This window comes from Furipterus horrens, unplaced genomic scaffold, assembly GCF_987537825.1.
Source record: "Furipterus horrens unplaced genomic scaffold, mFurHor1.1.pri manual_scaffold_4, whole genome shotgun sequence".
Lineage (NCBI taxonomy): Eukaryota > Metazoa > Chordata > Mammalia > Chiroptera > Furipteridae > Furipterus > Furipterus horrens.
Window position 1 is genome coordinate 7,335,595 of NW_028327174.1, and position 18,966 is coordinate 7,354,560.

At 50.1% G+C, this 18,966-nt stretch overlaps 1 protein-coding gene and 1 long non-coding RNA gene across 6 annotated transcripts in view; one reads left to right on the forward strand and one right to left on the reverse strand.

Moving 5' to 3' along the window:
• The window catches only part of PLA2G6 (phospholipase A2 group VI), a 46,961-nt gene that overhangs the window by 1,157 nt on the left and 26,838 nt on the right, over nt 1-18,966 (forward strand). For 4 of the 5 annotated variants that reach the window (XM_090272441.1, XM_090272444.1, XM_090272445.1 and 1 more), the window contains exon 2: nt 8,415-8,673. In XM_090272441.1, coding sequence (XP_090128567.1) covers nt 8,465-8,673 — 209 coding nt within the window. In that variant the 5' untranslated portion in view covers nt 8,415-8,464. Of the gene's footprint in view, nt 1-1,998; nt 2,192-8,414; nt 8,674-18,966 lie in introns of those variants that run through there. The other variant, XM_090272443.1, reaches the window with a different exon arrangement.
• On the reverse strand, nt 3,745-5,609 carry LOC150011032 (uncharacterized). The gene is made up of 3 exons (XR_016510633.1): nt 5,294-5,609; nt 4,301-4,432; nt 3,745-3,957 (listed from the first exon to the last, which is right to left on the reverse strand). It is a non-coding gene; the product is annotated as an uncharacterized LOC150011032 (long non-coding RNA).

Consider the following 18,966-nt stretch of genomic DNA (forward strand, 5'->3'; position numbering starts at 1 on the left):
AACATGGAGGAAAGGCAAGCAGAAGGCACACTGCCTTTCACTTAGTGTTTGCAGTATTTACTGATCAGTTGCTCTGTCAGGCCCTTCTGTTAATCCTTAGCAGGCATTCATGCATTCATTCTTCAGTCCTCATTTATTTAACAGATATCAATGGACTGTTGACTGTGTTCTAGGCTACCCCTCGTGTAGGCAATGTCCTTTCCACTTACTGTAAGGAAGAGAGAGGGCAGGTGAGTTGCTTGAAATCGCACCAGTTGCTGTGGGGTTGGAACTGGAATCTGAACACGGTACTTCCTAACACCAGAGCCATTATGATTGCCCGGCTGTTGTCCAATGCGCAGGGCACTTTTTCTCTTTCCGTGGGTTACTGTCTTGTGAGATGACTGTATCCGCAAAAGGGAATTTCCTTCTCACTCAGCAGAGTGACATCAGCAACAGAGGAAGGAGGAATTTAAATGTGTGCGTGTGTGTGCATGTGTGTGTCTGTTGCTGTACTGAAGGAGATGCCTTGTATTACAAGCTTCACTTTGTAGAGGGTGGCTCCCTGGGAGAACATTTTAATAGGTTCATGCCTTAAATGCCTCTTCTCTTTTCTTGTCCTCATTTTTTCTGGTGATATCATTCAGTCTCAGAGCTTTAAGTACCATCTCTACCCTGACAGCTCCCAAATTTTTATCTCCAGTCCAGTCCAGATCTTTTCCCTGAATGAAAGACTCACATAGCTAGTTGCCCACTATTTTTTTTTTTTAAATTGGTGGGTATTTTTGTTAGAAAGCAGCTTATTTTTTATCTTTTATTTTTAAGGTTTTATTTATTTATTTTTAGAGGGTTATGGAGGGAGAAAGAGGGAGAGAGAGAAACATCAATGTGTGGTTGCCTCTCATGCGCCCCCAACTGGGGACCTGGCCCGCAACCCAGGCCTGTGCCCTGACTGGGAATTGAACCAGCGACCCTTTCATTTGCAGGCTGATGCTCAATCCACTGAGTCACACCAGCCAGGGCAAGTTGCCCACTTTCTTAACACCTGAAACTTAGGCATTTCAAACAACATTTTTAGAGTTAAGCTCCTGATATTTACCACTATCCCTTCCCCACCCTCATCCAAAACCGGTCTCCCCTCACCCCTCACTTTCCCATCTTTAAGAAATGGTAATATTCTTTCAGTTGTTCAGGCCAAAGCTGTAGGAGTATCTTTGATGCCTGTACACTCCGCCTCCAGCCGGAGTGCTCTGTTAAAATATCACTCCCTTTGCTTCTCTCACTGTACATGCCCAGCCTCTGCTATCTCTCCCACCTCACAGGCTTCCTTGCTGTTGCTGGAACTTACCTGGCTTGCTCCAACCCCAGGGCCTTTGCACTTGCTCTCCCCGCCACCTGGAAAACTTTTTATCTAGATATCTGTATGACTTTTGCCTTAATTTCCCTTAAGTCTTTATTCAGGGTCAAGTTCTTGGTGAGGATTTCACTGTTTACCCTATTTAAAAATTAAGGCTCTGTCTGGACATTTCCTATTTCCTGTCTCTGGTTTATTTTTCTCCTCAGCAGCTAATCAGCCTCTAAACCTATGTATATTTTGGTCTATTTATTTTCTTTATTATTTTTAGTCCTCTAAAATTTAAGTTCTAGGAGGGCAGGGGCTTTTTCCATTTTGTTCATTAGTGTATTCTCAGCAGTTAGAACAATGCTTGCCATATAATGTTTTCAGTAAATATTTGTAGCGTGAGTCATAAATGGGCCGCCCTGGACCATGCCACCAGCCCGGAGTTACTGTGTTTTCTGTCCTTGGGAGCTCCAGCAAGGCTTCTAGGGCACTTTGCTTCCAGCCACGGTCCAGCGAGCAGAATGAATGAAACACCTTTTCCGTTTTTGAAACAGCATTTTGCTGGGGCTCATTTGGATGGCAATGCATGGGGACCTTAGCTTTCGGAGTACAAGAGCCTGAAAACCAAGCCTCACTCAACCATTTTCTTTTTAATTTTATTTATTTTTTATAGAGACGGGAAGGGAGGGAGAAAGAAAGGAAGAGAAACATCTATTGGTTGCCTCTTGCGCGACACCAATTGGAGACCTGGCCTGCAACCCAGGCATGTGCCCTGCCTGGGAATGGAATCTGCGACCTTTCGGTTCTCAGTCCGGTGCTCAGCCCACTGAGCCACAGCAGCCAGGACTCACCCGACCGTTTTCAGTTCAGGTTTGTTCCTGAAGGCCGTCTGAGTACGGCTGGTGTCCTGGATTCCAGCTAGCTGGGTTCAGATCTGGCAAGTTAGATAATCTCCTGTGCGTCCGTTTCCTGGGTGTAACATGCCTTCTTTTATGAGTGTTTTCAGGGTTACATGGGATAATTACCTAAAAAGCGTGCTGAGGCGCCCGGTGCTCAGTGGGTGCTGGACGAATGAATGTAGCAGTGTTGTTGGGGTGTAAGGGGACCGGCGCGAGCTCTTTCCCATTGGCCACTTGATTAGGAAAGAGTTATGGACGAGCTAGGGTCAGAGTGAGCATTTAGAGGAACATTTTGTTTTGGAGGCAGCCTTGGAGATCCAGAGGCTCAGATGGTGGGGGAAATACCATTTGCTTGACCTCTGCTTCCTCCAGTCTTTCCTCGTGCACTCATTGAATGCCCACCGTGTGCAGGCCCTCTGTCTAGTGCTGTTCAGGAGACTGAGGGAGAAGGCATGCTTCCACTTGTCAGGTGACACCTCCCATCTGCTCTCCCTGGGCCTTGGTGTCCCCATATTCTCCACAATTGCACTTTTTCTCTCTGATGCGCATTTGTGAGCTTCAAGGCAGCTAAGCAGTGTGAAAACCCTGCCACCTGTAAAGCTCGATGGCCTGTGGGGACATATGCTTCTGTGCTGAGAAGTGCAGGAAGGAAATCTGCAGTGGTCAGCTAAGGTTGGTGCTCTGATCAGACCCCGTGTTCTCGGCCTGTCCTGCCAGGGCAGTGGGCTCGGAGAGATGTTGGCTGTACAGGAGGGTGTCACTGTCCTGTGCCTGTTGTTCCGATCATGGGACATCCTGTCGTAAGCAGCCAGGGCTCGTGAAGCCTGATTTCCAGCTCGAGCAGCTCTGTGTGTGCTCCCAGAGTCCCCACGTGGCCAGTCCTGTGAGGTCAGCTTCCTGGCCTGGCTGCCAGAGGATCCTGTCACGCAGCTCTTGGGCAGCCATCCTGCCCCTCTGGACAGGCCTCTTCAAGTAGGAAGCAGAAGGCTTTAAGTGTTTCCCAGCTTGGAGTATGAATGAGCTCAGCTGGTGGTATAGAAAGCTGAACTTTCCAGAACAGAGCTCAGGGCCACTCCTGGTGCCCAGCAGGAGCCTGAGAAAGGTTCCCGGGGTGCAGGGTCGAGCACCCCCTGAGCCTTTCCTTGGTGGTGACGCAGCTCAGAGTGGGTGGGGATTAAGGTATGTGGTCTCTTACCACCTCCAACGGGGTTAGAGTGGAGGGGGAGGAGGTGCCTCTGAGCCTTTGGCTCCCTCACTAGTTCTCACTCATTCACTCACCAGACGTTTGTTAAATAGCCGCTACTAGGAAGTGCTTGGATACACAAAGTTGGGGGGGGGGGGCAGGTGGGCTGCCTAAACCCGCAGATACACCCTTATCAGCACAGGATAAGGGCTGCAGTGGGGGGTGCGCTGGGTGGTGGGGGGTATAGAGGAAGGGGCACAGAAAGCCCGGGGGACACCGGTGTGGTTCTTAGAGGAGGTGGCACGTGAACCGAGTCTTGGAGGGCAGGAAGGAGCTGTTCATTGGTCTAGCAGTCCTTTATTGAGGGCACCCTCGGAGACGGGGAACTCTGACAGGGTGGGGAGAGGGAGAGCCGGCAGAAAGGCCCGAGCGTGGCATGTTCCCGGAGGGTTCGGAGCTGCAGCGCGGCTGGAGTAGCAGGGCAGGCGGCGGCTGCCCGGTGGGGTGTCACGTTCTTCCCCTGGCAGGTGATGGGGGGCCACTGGACAGGGAGTCTGATTTGCACAGAGGGTGTGTTAGATGGGTGGGGTCGGCCTGGCCCTCAGGGTGCGTATGTACAGAAGGGGCTATAGTATGAGCTGGAAGGGAGAGTGTCGCAGGAGGGGCAGATCTAGTGTCCTGAGTGTTCCCAGGGCGGGGAGGGCATTCCAGGTGGGGCCGGTGGGCGGGAGGTGTGCCCTTTCACTGGGAGGGCTTTGCACTTCCTCTCGTGCCTAAGACCTGCCAGGTCCTTCAGGGAATTCACTGTTGAGGAAGACCAGATATCTGGGGGCTGAGTTCTCCCTAAGGGCCCCCTTTAACCAACCTGCATGCTCCCCCATCCTCTGCTACACTTACTGAGCTTGTCTCCTTGTCTGTAAGTGAGGGTGGCTGTGATGAAGGCTGGCATGGCAGATGCTGGACAGATGGCTCCGTGGTGACCCGTATTCATGGTGACAGCAGCAGTGACTGTAGCCCCTTGTCTGCCACCTGGACCCAGTGAAAATGCTTTTTCCCAGACGGGCCATGTGGGCTCCTGTTCCCATGCCTTTCCACACGTTCTCATGGGCTCTGTCTGCTGGGAAGACCTCGACCCTGTCCCCAGCTTCACAGTACAGCTCAAGAGTCATCTCTTCTAGCCATTCTTCCCCGACACGTCCCCACAAGGGACTGTGTACTTTTTGAGACAAAAACTGGCTTTGGGTTCCCTTGTGGCTACTCATTTTATAATGGACCCGACAAGACACTGGGAAATTCACCCAAGATTCTCTCTGTTGGTTCCAGTTGCCCTCTGGCCCCAGTAAGCGTTTTGTGTTTGTGTGATTTTTGTTTTTGTGAACATCAACATGTCCTTTTTAAATTGCTCTTGGAACACCCACAATTTAAGGCCACTCTGGGCCTCAGTTTCTTTTTCTTTTTTAAAGATGTTTATTTATTCATTCATTTGTTTTTAGAGAAGGGGGTAGGGAGAGAGAAAGGGAGACGAACATCAACGTGTGGTTGCCTCTTGCGCCTCCAACCAGAGACCTGGTCCGCGACCCAGACATGTGCCCTGACTGGGAATCAAACCAGCGGCCCTTTGGTTTGCAGGCCAGTGCTCAATCCACTGAGCCGCACCAGCCAGGGCGCCTCAGTTTCTTTACCTCTGCAGTGGGGCTAGTGCTGCTTGTCCTTTCTGCCTGCAATTCCCCCAGGGGCGCCTCCTCCCCAGCAGCCACTGTCATTCTTCCCTGAAGGCACTGAGCAGGCAAGCTGGGCCTCTGATGGGGTCAGGGAGCAACACTAAGGAGAACTGGCCAAAAATACCCAGTCACACTTTAGGAGACACACAGATGATGGCCTGGAAATTACCTGGAGTAGAGTCAGAACAGTTGCCGTCACTGTCACCACAACGGCTCTTGGGCTTGTGTCTTTCCGCTGGTGGCATTTGAGAGGCTGCTTGAAGCTGCGTCAGGTGCCCAGCAGCATATGGTCCCCGTTAGATGACCCTGGCATCACCTAGATGCAGGGAACCGGCCCAGGTGAGGGTAGAGAGCAGTTGTAAGTGAAAGCAAATGTTGACACCGTAGGGAGGTCAAAGGGCAAGCAGCTGTGGGAGTGATGGGCTGTGCAGCAAAGGAGTCAGCTGGAAGGGACCTGACAGGTTCCGATGGCAGCAGCTCCCCAGCCGGTGTCCTCCCCTGCAGCTGTGCTGGAAAAAAACCTGGGCTCTGAGGTCAGAGGTGGGGGGATGGGAGGAAGGACAGAAACCAAGCATGCGCGGTCTGCTCCACACTTGCCACTTTCCAGGTTGGCCTGTTACGATTGTTCCAGGATGTGGCCCAGTGGTTTTCATTTCCTTTCCTCCATCTCGTGATAACAATGGCCGCTGTTTGTGTGCCTAAAGCGTCCTGGACACTTTCCCTACATTGTGTCATTTCATCCTCCCTCCCAGCCTGGAAGGCAGAAGAGGGCCAGGTGTGCCCTCGCAGTGGTCAGGCTGCTGTCTGTGTGTGGGAGGCAGCCCTGGCGCCAGTCCCGGGACCCCGAGGAGGGGGTGCCTCCTCCGGGGTGGGGTTTCTTCCCTCCATCCAGCTGGACCCCGTGGTGGGTCTCCGCCCTGCACCCGAGTGGGCTCCTGGTGCTGGATGCTGCTGACTCGCCCACTTCCTGTGGGCACTGTCGCCAGTGCAGCCAGGCTGCCCTCTGGGGAGCCTCCCTGCTGCCTTGCGAGGCCAGGCCCCACCCCCAGGGCCCCGTCTCCCCAGGTGCCAGCCCCAAGGGCCCAGCCTGTTCTCCTACTTGCTTTTAAAAAAATGTAATCATTTTCCATACCATTTGGAAAGTAGGGGAAAGAGAAAGATAATTACACATAAACCTAATACCCTTATCTCCTCTCAGTATTTTGGTATGGTTTCTGTCCGTTCCTCTCTTTCCTTTTTTTTTTGCTATACATAAGTTTTACTCAGTTAAATTATGTACGTTATGTTTTAAGCTTCCTATGGGCCAAGTGTAGTGCTAGGGGTGAGTGTACAGAGGTGCAGCACCTGCCTTTAAGAAGCTCAGCCTGCAGAGCCAGCCCTCCTTCCTCCAGCCACTAGCTGTGTGACCTGGGGCGTGTTACTTTGCCTCTCTGTTCCTTGATTTTCTCACATGTAAAAGGAGGATAACAACGGTAACAGTGGTACAGGGTGGTGGTGCGGACGAAATGATTAGTATATGCAAACTCTTGGAACAGGGCCAGGGCACAGAAAGAGGCCTGGGAGCGTTTGGTGTGAATAGTGTTAGGAATTGTACAGCCTGGCAGGAGGATCAAAGGCGAGGAAGGACATTGCAGATAGACAAATCAAGGGGGTGTGGAACAGTGTTGCTTTCTGGAACCGTGCGTGGTTGGGAGCTGACCGGGTGGCACTGAGGGGAGGGGCCGCGCTTGTAGCCCATGAACAGCACGGGGCACATCATGGACTCGATGCCACGGAGCCGGTAACAGGTGCCATGTGCTTTTCCTGAGTTGTTATAACCTTCACCATCACAGGTTTTAATGACCACACGGTGTCTCTAGGGTAAATGTTTTGTAATTTACAGTTGTCCCAATGATGGGTATTGAAGTCACTTCCATGTCTGTGTCAAAATAAAAATCATTATCGTGCACATTGATGCACATGCCTGTCTTCCATTTGGGGGGTTCTTCTCCTGGGACCAACTCCCACACCTTCCCTTGGGGTCCTTCACCTCTTCCCTGGCTGTGGGGAGGGGTGCAGGCACCCCGGCCCCGCTGTCCTTACAGTTCTCGGTGCAGAAGAGAGAAGGAACTTGACACAGGTCTCAGTATCCTCGCAAATGTTCTCGTTTTGTCCTTAGGACACACGAGAGGTGAGCACTGTTCTCATTTGCGATAATTCAAGGAGACCGTGGTGTGATGTACTTAGCTCAGGGCCTGCTGCCTGGTAAGTGTTCCCTTAACGCCTCTGATGTAATGATCGTCATTGACTTGTGTTCCCTGTTCCGATGATTAAATGTGGCCTTTTGTTGTTCCTGTCATCCCTGAAGTTGGTTCTCCTCCACACATGGACCAGGTGTGACTAGTGTCTGCCGAGATGTCCACACTCCCCCAGAGCACCCAGACTTCCACGATCGGTCCTCAGCGTCTGGCACGCTCATTTGGCAGGTGGTGTTCTGGCACAGAGGCAGAGGGCGGCCTCCAGCTAATTGTCACCTGACTTTGGTGACTCTGACCTAGGAAGGCAGAGTGCTTTCTGGGAACTTGGGGAATAACAAAACATCTAACTCTGTTGTCCAAACTGGGGATAAGTTCCACAGCAGAGACTGTGAGCCTGGGAATATGAAACGTAACATTTCCACCCAAACATGTGTTCACTTTTCCTAAGTCCTTTCATTCATGTTCATTTCCGAGAACCTTGGTGCTGCGTTCCCTCAGAGCTCCTTGGGAAACCAGCGCAGCAGGTGTTAAAGGTTTTAGGCAAGTGCTTCTAGTTCCCTGCCCCTGGGCGAAGGCCAGGTCATCCTGGTCCCTTGTGGTTTCCAGCAGAGACGGGACTCTGGTTTTGTTTGTGGGATTGAAATGATGTGTGCCGTGCTCTTTGAGTACCAGAAAGTTGCCTCTCCACCGTACATACATGGGGAGCATCCCCATCGGCGCAGGGCAGGATCACCTGTGTGTGCATTCCCTTGATCAGTACAGCTCCATGCTACAGATAGGGAAACTGAGTCTCCTGGGAAACAGGGTCCAGGGGCAGGACAGCCTGGTCCCCTGTGCACAGCAGCAGCTCTGTGATCCCCATTAGGCCTTCTTACCCTCCCCCCCCCCCAGTGCTGTTTTTCTCTCCTCCCTCCTTTCCAGCCCCTCCAGGCCCAGATTTGGGAACCGTGCTGGTGGGAAGCCATCTGGGTGCCTGGGCAGGAAACCACTGTACTTGGGGAGGTGGCCATGGGAGACCGAGCCCAGCTGACCGGAGACCCTGTTTTCTTCCAGACTGAGGAGGAAGGCAGTGGGCCCTGCCCCCCGGCCCGGCCCCGTGGAAGATGCAGTTCTTCGGCCGCCTGGTCAATACCCTCAGTAGCGTCACCACCTTGTTCTCCAATCCGTTCCGGGTGAAGGAGGTGGCGGTGTCTGACTACACCTCGAGTGCCCGGGTTCAGGAGGAAGGGCAGCTGATTCTGTTCCAGAATGCTCCCCATCGCACGTGGGACTGCGTCCTGGTCGACCCCAGAGACTCACAGAGTGGATTCCGGTGGGTGATGATCTGCTGTGACACACATCTTTCCTTCGATTCCTCCCAGGTCTCGGACTGAAGGTCCCTGGGCTTTGGGACTTTATCCGAGGGGTCAGGAGAAAAGTGGGAGAGGGGCCTGCTCATTAGTGGAGAGAGGGGCTTTCTAGATGCCGCCCCTGGCCCATCAGGGTCCCGGGAGCAGGGGCGTGCGGATAGAAGAGTAGGCTGTTTCCTGATGTGGGATTTGATTCATGCAGACAGAGGGAAGGAGGAAGAGTGGGAAAGCTGAGGAGGGTCAGCTGGGTTAGGCCCAGGGACCTCCTGTGGCCCTGGATCTGTAAAGGGGCTGGCCAAGTTTTGTCCAGGAGAGCCTGTAAAGGGTAGACAGCTGTCCCTTCTCAGGGTACACTGGGTTTGTCATGCGCTGGAAGGAAGGGGTCAGCAGGAGCTGCAGGGCTGTTGGGAAAAGGGGAGAGGAGTGTCCAAGGACCCAAAACGCAGGGTCCAGAGGAGCTTGGGACCCTGCAGGCTGGTGTCGAGTTGGGCTTGTATCAATAGCCCCACTTCCATTTGCGCGTCCATCTGGTTACTTCGTCGTCCGTTCGTCCAGTCGGCAGGCACCGAGCACCTCCCGTGTCTGAAGTCCTGGGCCCTAGGCCAGGCCCAGCTGCTGCTGAGAGATCACAACATGTGCTCTGTGCCTTTAAGGAACGTGCAGTCCTTGTAGGAGGCCACCTGTCCTCCAGGCACTACCCTGTGGGGAGTGCGGTGACAGAGGAGGAGCCCATGGAACAGCGGGGACACAGAAGGCGACCCCTTCCCGGTGGGCTACTCTGAGTGTGGAGGGATGAATGGGAGTCTGTCTGCAGAACAAAGTGGATAAGGTTGTTCCCAACCTGCGGAGGCGCAGAGGGGGGGACCTGTAGGCATGTGGTGTTGGCTGAGTCCCTGGTGCATCCAGGGCTCTGGTGGGAAGTGAGGCTGGAGGGACCCTCTGGGGATCATTCTGATGAAGGAGGCGTTGCAGCAAGAGTCTCAGAATGTGTCAGCTGGGGGCCAGGGGCCAGCCATCAGGGGAAGAGCAAGGCCCCAGCCAATCCGGTGAGGATTCAGGGCGGCTCCACAAGGAAACCAAGGCAGAGGCACCCACAGTGGGCAGCTGGGCGAAGAACACAGTTCCGTGGCCAGGCCAGGCACCAGTTCTAGCACAGCAGGGCTAGTCCAAGCCCTGGCTGCAGCCGAGGGCTGCTGTTCTGGAATGCACAGCTGACCAGGGCGGCGGGTCCCCTCCTTGGAGGGTCACTCATCCTTACTTTTGAGGTGCCCTGCCTTTGGGACTTCACACCCTCCACAGGCAAGTTGTCACCAAGTCCTATGACTTGTAAATATCCCTTGACAGGCTTCCAGCTTTGTCTCAGGAAGCTTGGGCCCCAGTGCGCACAGACTTCCATCTCAGGGGCCTAAACCCTTTGCCAGCGGTTTGTTGCCCACACCTGTCCTGTTACTGCCCTCGGTTGGGCGGCGCCTTGTCGGGGACAGGACCCTCACACTTGGTGCGTTAGCACACCCTCCAGCGACCCGCCGAGGGCAGCAAGGAAGGCAGTGTCTCCCCCCTTGTAGGGATGAGGAAACCGAGGCTCAGGGATGAGATGTGACTCACCCAGGATTGCAGGGAAGCAGTGAGGAAGCAGAGCCTTGGCGTCGTCTGGTTCCTGCTCCATTTCTTTCTGTGCAGCTATGTACCCACGTGTCCAGACAGCATGGGGAGCGTTGCTGGGTGGGCTTTCAAGCCAAGCTCCTGCCTCCTCTTGGAATTCCCGACGCTCCTCACTTGGCTCTGGCGGCTCTTTGCTCTTCTCTCTAACCTGCTCACGTCAGCAGGTGGCATCACCATTGCCTGCGTGGCCGTGCACCGCAGACACCCAGGAGTGATCTGGATTCCTCCGTCTCCCTCAGCCCCGGACCTGGATCCCTTAGCGAGTGCCGTCGGTTTTCCTCCCAGGTATACCCGGAGTCCGCCTCTCCTCCATCAGCTACACTTAGGTCCGGCTTGGGTGATAGGAAGCTCAGCGTGATGGCGGGTAAACAGGATAGAATTTTAGTTTTCTCCTAAGCAGCAGCCATGGCAGCAAGGGTAGGTGTAGCAGCTTTGGTCCTCAGAGTCCTCAGGGGTCCAGGCTCTTGTCCTGTTGCCTCCCCTGTGTGGCCTCCATTCTCCAGAGCGCCTTATGGTCACAGATGGCCACACTAGGTCCAGCCATCACAGCCGCCTTTCCAGAAAGGCAGAAGGGTGCTGTCCTCCTTAGGGACACTTCTCCGAAAGTTACACCCACGCCTTCCACCTAAACGCCTTTGGCCAGGACTTGGTTGCACGCACGCACGCACGTACGACCGCAGCTCACTGCAAGGGAGGCTGCCTTCCGGCCACGTTCCAGTCCCAAATCAGGGGGCCTACTCCTCTGCACGGTGGCCGAGGGTGGCCCTCCCGGCTGCTGCTCACCCGCAGTCCTGCCCTCCCCCCTACACTCTCCATGCTGCTGTCATAGGACCTTAGAGGGCAAATCTGATCGCCCACTGTCCTGGTTAACTCTTCAAGGGCTTCTGTTTCCTTAACGTATCAGCTGAGGAGCATGGCTGGAAAGGGCCCCTCCTGGGGCTTTGCCACTTCCTCTGGTCTCATCTCTGGCCACCCTGTGCTCCTAGCCTTTGTCCAGGCTCTTACCTCTGCCTAGAACACTTGCCCTTCTTTGCTGGCCTCACTTCTACTTGCCCTTCCTGGGCCTTCAGGCTGGAGCAGGTGCCACTGCTGTGTGTTCCCATCGCGCCTCATATCTGTGCTCAGTAGACTGCCTGCTTGGTGACCACAGACCCCATGAGGGTAGCTCCTGGGTCTGGCTTACTCATCCTGGCCTGAGTCCCCAGCACCCAGCAGTTGTGAGGTGGGTGTGACACACTCATTCAGCCTCAACGGTACTTCCTGAGGGCCACCGTGTGCCAGGCCCTTTGCCAGGGCTGGGAGGCTGTTGGATGGCAGGCCCTCCGAGGGGATGAGCGCGAATGGAGAGGGCTGGCGAGCGGGATGCTGGAGGGGAGGCTGTTACAGACAGTTGCCGAGATGGCAGTGCCCAGGCCGGGGTGGTCCTGGGAGTGGGCGCTGCAGTGGCGTGGGCTCAGTTGTGTGGCCCCTGTCCTGGCCACATGCCCTGTGAGTTGCTTGTCCCCCCATTTATCCAGCCCATGCCCCATCTTCACTGAGCAGAGTGGAAGAGGGCGGGTCTCTGCCCTCCACGGGCCAGGCAGTAGCCAGCAGAGGTGGGTGTGTGCCTCGCATTCAGTAGGCTAAGGGGCTCGTGGGCTTGTGTGAAACTCGTCGTGCCCCCCGAGTAGAGCTCACTTTCTTTGCCGTTGCTTTTCCCTCTGCTAAGGAGGGAAAAGGAAGGTTCTTCCCCTGACTCCCGTGCCTGATCACGGTCCCTGCTCCGGGAGCCTGTCCTCAGCCCTCTGTTCTCCCTCGGCACTGTCCCTGCTTCGGTCAGCCCCTCTGGCCTTGGACTGGCACGTGTTTGTGTGCACACCTGTCTGCTCCGGAGGCCGCAGCGCTCCTGAGACAGGACCGGGGTCGGAGTCATTTCTCCCAACGCCCGGGGTAGCGCCGGCCTCCAGGGGTGCACGGTAGATGCTCGTCAGCTGGGTGCCTGAGCCTGTGACCACTGGAGGTCAAAGTGGGCTTGACGGGGTGTTGGGAGAGGCCTTTCTGGGAGAGTTGGGTTAGAGAGGGACCTTAAAGGGTGAAGAAGGTTCCGCCAGGAGGAGTGTGACATGGGACTCCGCAGGGCAGGAGTGGGGAGGGAGGCGCGGAGGAGGACTCAGACCCCTTGTGTTCGGCTTTGAAGCTGGAGGGTTAGGAACCCCTCTAGCTTCATGCTTCTTGGCTGTTTTTTGTTCTAGGATCCTCTTGAGAATTCTAGGGGACCCCTGCTCCCCCCAAATGGACACTCACGCATTTGCATGCAGTTTAACGGAGTTCCCAGACCCCCTGGGGCTTATCCGCAGGCTGCTGCCAGCAGCGCAGAAGCTTCCCAGATGGGGCCGGTGCCTTTAGTCTGGGGCTCGGTCTGGGAGGAGAGAGGAAAGACACAGCCCCACACGTTCCTCTAGACCAGCCGTTCTCAACCTGTGGGTCGCGACCCCTTTGGGGGTCGAACAACCCTTTCACAGGGGTCGCCTAAGATCATCGGAAAACACATATATAATTACATATTGTTTTTGTGACTAATCACTATGCTTTAGTTATGTTCAATTTGTAACAATGAAAATACATCCTGCATATCACATATTTACATTACGATTCATAACAGTAGCAAAATTACAGTTATGAAGTAGCAAGGAAACTAATTTTATGGTTGGGGGTCACCACAACATGAGGAACTGTATTACAGGCTCGCGCGACATTAGGAAGGTTGAGAACCACTGCTCTAGACCTTCAGACTTTTTTCTGTGTCTGCCTTTTACCTCCTTGCTCTGAGCCCAGCCTGGCCCTCCCCAAGGACAGGCCTCCTTCCTCTTGTGTCAGCTTTGGACTGTTGTTCTTTCAGGGAACCTGTCCACTTTCACTTGTCAAATTCATAAGCATAAAGTTGTTGCTTAGGTCCTGTTCTTTTTCTTTTTGATATCTGCAGCAGCTAAAGAGATGGGGCTTTGCGTTTCCTCAGTTTCTGGTTGAGATTTGTTAGGGATGTATTGCTTTTTTCAGTCTTTTCAAAGAACCAGCTTTTGGCTTTGTTTAAGCCAAATGCTGCCACATGTCCACTAACGCCACTTCCCGCCCATTAGCTGTTTGATGAGTGCTGCAGCAGTTGTCAGGTAGATTTCAATGTGACTTATTACTGTCTTGCTGGTGCACTGGCACTTACCTGACAGTGCAGAAGCCTTCCGACACTTCATTTTCGTTTGTCCGTCTGATCGGCCTTTTATGATATTTTTGTGATATATTTTAATTTTAACTAAATATATATGCAAATATGGATATCTGTGTCTATCTGTCTATCCCCCAAGCACTACTGTTGTTGTTATAAACAGCCAACTTGGATTTGCCCACATATTTACCCTCTCCATTGTTCTTTACTCCTTCCTGCAGAAAATGGCTACATATAATAGCAAACTAGACAATGCTAAAAAGGGAGCAGGAAATAGGTCAGAAAAGAGTGGACAGAATAAAGCATGTAGAGACAAAGGCTGGGAAAACAGAGGACAGTAGATGAAAGACACAGAACATATAATGAAGAGATCTAACATACATATAAGTACAGCCACAAAAACAGAACAGAAAAAGAATTGGACAGAAGCCATATGTGAAGTTAGTAACTGTGAACTTTCCAAAATTGTTGAAAAACATTGATTTAAAATACCTTCTTAGCCCTCCTCCACCAGAAAGAAGAAGAAGAGGAAGAGGGAGAAGGAGGAGGAGGAGGAGGAAGAAAGAAATCCACACTTAAGGACCTTGTAGAGGTTCTAAAACATGGCCCAGAATTCTCTGACCCGCCCCCCATTAGGAGGTAATTTACATCCCTTTACTCTTTACTCTGGCTCTGTAACTGCCTTCCCAATAGGCTATGATAGAAGTGATGCCGTCCTACTTTCTGGCGCAAGGCCTTAAGGGACTGGAAGCTTCTACCTCTGTGCTCTTGGGATCCAGCCGTCATGCCACAGGGAAGCTGAAGCACCCCTGGAAATGGCTGTTAGTCTTGGACCTTCAGCCCTGGATAAATTCCCAACCAACAGCTGGTACCAACCTGCCAGTCATGAGTGAGTCATTTGAAGAGTGGATCTTACAGTCAAGCCACACCGGCTAATGCTGTGTGGGACAGAATTGAGCCTTTTCCACTGGGCTCCACTCATGTGACAGATTTGTGAGCTAAATAATTGCTATTGTTTTCAGCCACTGAGTTTTGGGGTAGTTTGTTACATAGCAGTAACAAAGAATGACCTATCGGGGACCGTATTATAACACAAAAACTGCCACATGCGCCCTGTTACAACTGCTGAAGACAGAATGCAAAGAGAAAATATTAAAACTAGCAGAGGAAAAAAGGTCATCTTCAAGGGGCAACCGTGTACACTGACAGCTGGCTTGTCAACAGTGGAAGCCAGACATCATGGAATCACATCCTTAAAGAGCTAAAAAGATAAATAAGGACCAAAGCGAATTCTATACCCAGCAAAAAATCCCCACGAGCATGAAGCTGAAATGGAAACACTTCACTAGTCAAAAAGAGAGAAAGAGGGACTTACAGTCATTAACAGACCTAAACAAAAGGAAATATAAAAGTATTTTCATCAAGCAGAAGGAATCTACTAGTCCCAAATGGATGATCAAAGATGAAAATGCAGGAAAAACATGAAATACCACGAACAGGGTAAATATGTGGGCAAATCTAAATGAATACTGACAGGGTTCATTATTAATATCTTATTGGGTTTAAAACAAAAAGATCAATAAAAAACAGTACATGACATAGAAGCCTGGAGGAGGATAAATGCAGTTAAAGGGTTCTAAGACCTGTTTTTGGGTCTGGAAGATTCTAGAGTACCAATTATACTTCAACAAGGCCAAGGATGTGTGTTACAATCTCTAGAGTTCTATCAAGAACTGTAAAGGGTTTCAGATTTTGCCCTAGTTGCAAACTAACAAGTTAGCCTGACACAGTTTCGTGGACGCTGGCAGGAGACATAAGATTCCTGGATCAAAGACAAAGGGCAGTTCATTACTCAGGGCAGCAGCGGCAGCCAGAGTTTCAGCATCAGTGCCAATTCCCTGGGATCCAGTTCCCACCGGGTGACATGAAGAGGGTCAGGTGACACCTGCTCTTGTTGCCTTAGAAGAGAGAAACCCTGAGTGCAGGGAACTTGAATCTTTTATAATTGTCCATAAGAAATCTGTTCAAGCTTTGCTCTGGAGGAGGGTAGAGGAGAGGAGGCAAACCTACCCCCCACTTCAGAGACCCTAACGCCGTTTTCCAAAACTGTTCACTATGCAGACTCCTTGTACAGGTAGGCTGGAGCAACGGTAGTCAGCGTCTGCTGGCAGGATGCCCAGAAACACAAAAGACTCACAGAGGACTGTCTCCCAACAGTCATCGCTGAAAGATACTAGAGTGTATAACTTCCAAGCTTATAGAGAGGGAAAATGAAATAATAAGAAAACACTCAATCCTGAATTGGAAAAGCATTATGGTAAGTGAAAAGCAGACTCCGAAGACTACATGCTGTATGAGGAAAAGGTAAAACTCTAGTGACAGGAAGATCAGTGTTTACCAGGGGCTGGGGTCAGTGCAGGGGACTTGACTTGTAAGGGAGCATGAAGGAGATTTTGGGCAGCAGAAGTGTTCTGTATCTTGATTGTGGTGATGGTTGTATGACCATATATTCATTGGATGGTGCACTTAAAATTGGTAAATTTTTTTTTTTTTTTGTAAATTGCCTCTCAAAGTTAATGAAACATACAAAAATAAATGATGAGACAAAAAAGAAAGGAATGAAGAAAATAAAATAGGTGGAATAACAGCAACAAAAAAGAAGACAAACCGTAACATAGTAGACTTAAATGTAAATATACCAGAATTACATTCAGTATAAATAGACCAAATGTTTCAAATAAATATAACAGACAGGACTGATAGAAAAAAAAAAAAACAAAAGGAAATGTGTACATCAATGCTAACCAAAAGAAAGCTGGTGAAGCTATATTAAAATTAGAGTAGAGTTTAACATAAAAATCATTACTGGAAACAGACAGTTCATAGTAGTAACTGTTTCAATTCATTAGGAAAATATGACAATTATAAACTAATATGCACCTAATAATAAAACTCCAAAATAAAGTTAAACTTGACAGAATTAAGAGAACTAGATAAATCCACAACCATACTGAGATAGTTTAATATCTTCTACTACTTAAAACAGCAGACGAAAAAGCCCTATAGGATGTAGAACAATTAGTAAACTTGACCTATAGACATATAAAAACAAAAACAAAACCACAATTTCCACTAAGTACAGAAAACACATTCTTTGTAAGTACATTCATATGAAAATTATAAATATTGGACCTACACTGGGCCATAAAGCAAATCTGAATGAATTTCATAGACCTGAAAATAGTTCGATTATGTTCTCCAACCACAATGCAATTAAATGAGAAAACGATAACTAAAAATTTCCTATATGTTTCAAAATTAAGCAAGATGCATATAAACTATCCATGGTTCAAGCAAGAAGTCAAGGTGAAATTAGGAAATCTCGTGACTCAGCGAAACTGTAAATATTACATATCAAACTCGTGGGATGAACCTCTACCCTGGCTATGAAGGAGGCTCTTGTACTGACTTGTATTCCAGCCGAAAACAAATACAAAGGCCAAATGAAATTCAAACAACTATTTGAAGACCCTAGAGAAAACCCAAGGCCAGCAGACGTGTAGGGCCAGGACTTCAGAGGAGAGGGAAGCACGCCAAGGTGAGCCCCACATTTTCACTCAGGGCCCTTTGGAGTCTGGTGCAGGATGTAAAGGCCAAGAATAAAACTGCATCTCGATGCTGCCAGCATTCTTACGAGGCTGGGCAGAGAGGCTGGCATTGAGTTTCCATATGTCCAACACTTGAAAGAATCATAGAGAAGTGAGCCCAAAATTCTGCTTGCAGTTTTCCCTCATAAGCTATGTAGAGCATGATGTCAAGAAACCAAATAGGAAACATCAGCAGGGAGGATACAGAGCTGGGCAGAAATTTGTCAGTTTTTTGGTACTTGGGAAATAGAGGTTGGAGGTCAAGGCCCCCCAAGGTAGAACGACCGTGGTAAAACCAAGGCCCTCAGCTGAAATTTAAAAACTGCTACCCCCTAATAGTAAAGGTTATGACCTAGGAGTGCGGAGAAGCTCAAGACAGACCAAAATCAACAAAGCCCGAAATGCAGCTTTAACGAAACCTTTTGAAGGAAGGTAATGCCATCTATAGTCTCTGTAATTTTTTTTAGTTTCTTAGTTTTACTTGTTTTTGTAATTATTTTATTAATTATGCTATTATAGTTGTTCCAATTTTTCCCGCTTTACCCCTATCCGCCCAGCACCCCCACTCCCTCAGGCAATCCCCCCACTATTGTTTGTGTCCACGGGTCATGCATTTAAGTTCTTTGGCTGCTCCGTTCCCTGTGCTGTACTTACATCCCTATAGCTATTCTGTAACTGCCTGTTTGTACTTCTTAATCCCCTGACCTCCTCACCCATCCCCCACTCCTCTTCCCGTCAGGCAACCATCAAATCGTTCTCCATATCCATGATTCTGTCTCTGTTCTTGTTTGCTTAGTTTGGTTTTTTAGATTCAATTGTTGATAGATATGTATTTGTTGCCATTTTATTGTTCATAGTTTTGCTTTTCTTCTTCTTAAGTAAGTCCCTTTAACATTCCATGATGTCTTGGTGATAATGAACATCTTTAGCTTTACCTTGTCTGCAAAGCTCTTTATCTGCCCTTCCATTCTAAACAATAGCTTTGCTGTATAATCCAGGTCCTTCCTTTTCATGACTTTTAACATTTCTTGCCAGTCCCTTCTAGCCTGTAAAGTTTATTTTGAGAAATCAGCTGATAGTCTTATGGGAACTCCTTTGTAGGGAACTCTCTGCTTTTCTCTTGCTGCTTTTAAGATTCTCTCTTTATCTCTGACCTTTGGCATTTTAATCATGATGTGTGTTGGTATGGTCCTCATTGGGTCCAAATTGTTTGGGACTCTGTGTGCTTCCTGGGCCTGTATGTCTATTTCCTTCACCAAATTAGGGAAGTTTTCTTTCATTATTTGTTCAGATGAGTTTTCAATATCTTGCTCTTCCTCTTCTCCTTCTGGCATTCCTATGATTCAGATGTTGGTATGTTTAAAGTTGTCCCACAGGTTCCTAAGCCTCTCCTCATTTTTTTGAATTCTTATTTCTTTTTTCTCTTCTGGTTGACTGTTTTTTTCTTCCTTTTGTTCCAAATCGTTGATTTGAATCCCAGCTTCCTTTCCTTCACTTTATATTTTTCTTTATTTCACTCTGTGAAACCATCATTTCTTCCTTTATTTATTTATTTTTTTGCCATATTCAATGAGTTCTCTGAGCATCCTTATCACCACTGTTTTGAACTCTGCATCTGTTAGGTTGGCTGTCTCCGTTTTCTGGAGTTTTGTTCTGTTCTTTCATTTGGGTCATATTCCGTTGTCTCCTCAATTTGGTAGCCTCCCTGTGTTTGTTTCTGTGTATTGGGTAGAGCTGCTCTTACTCCC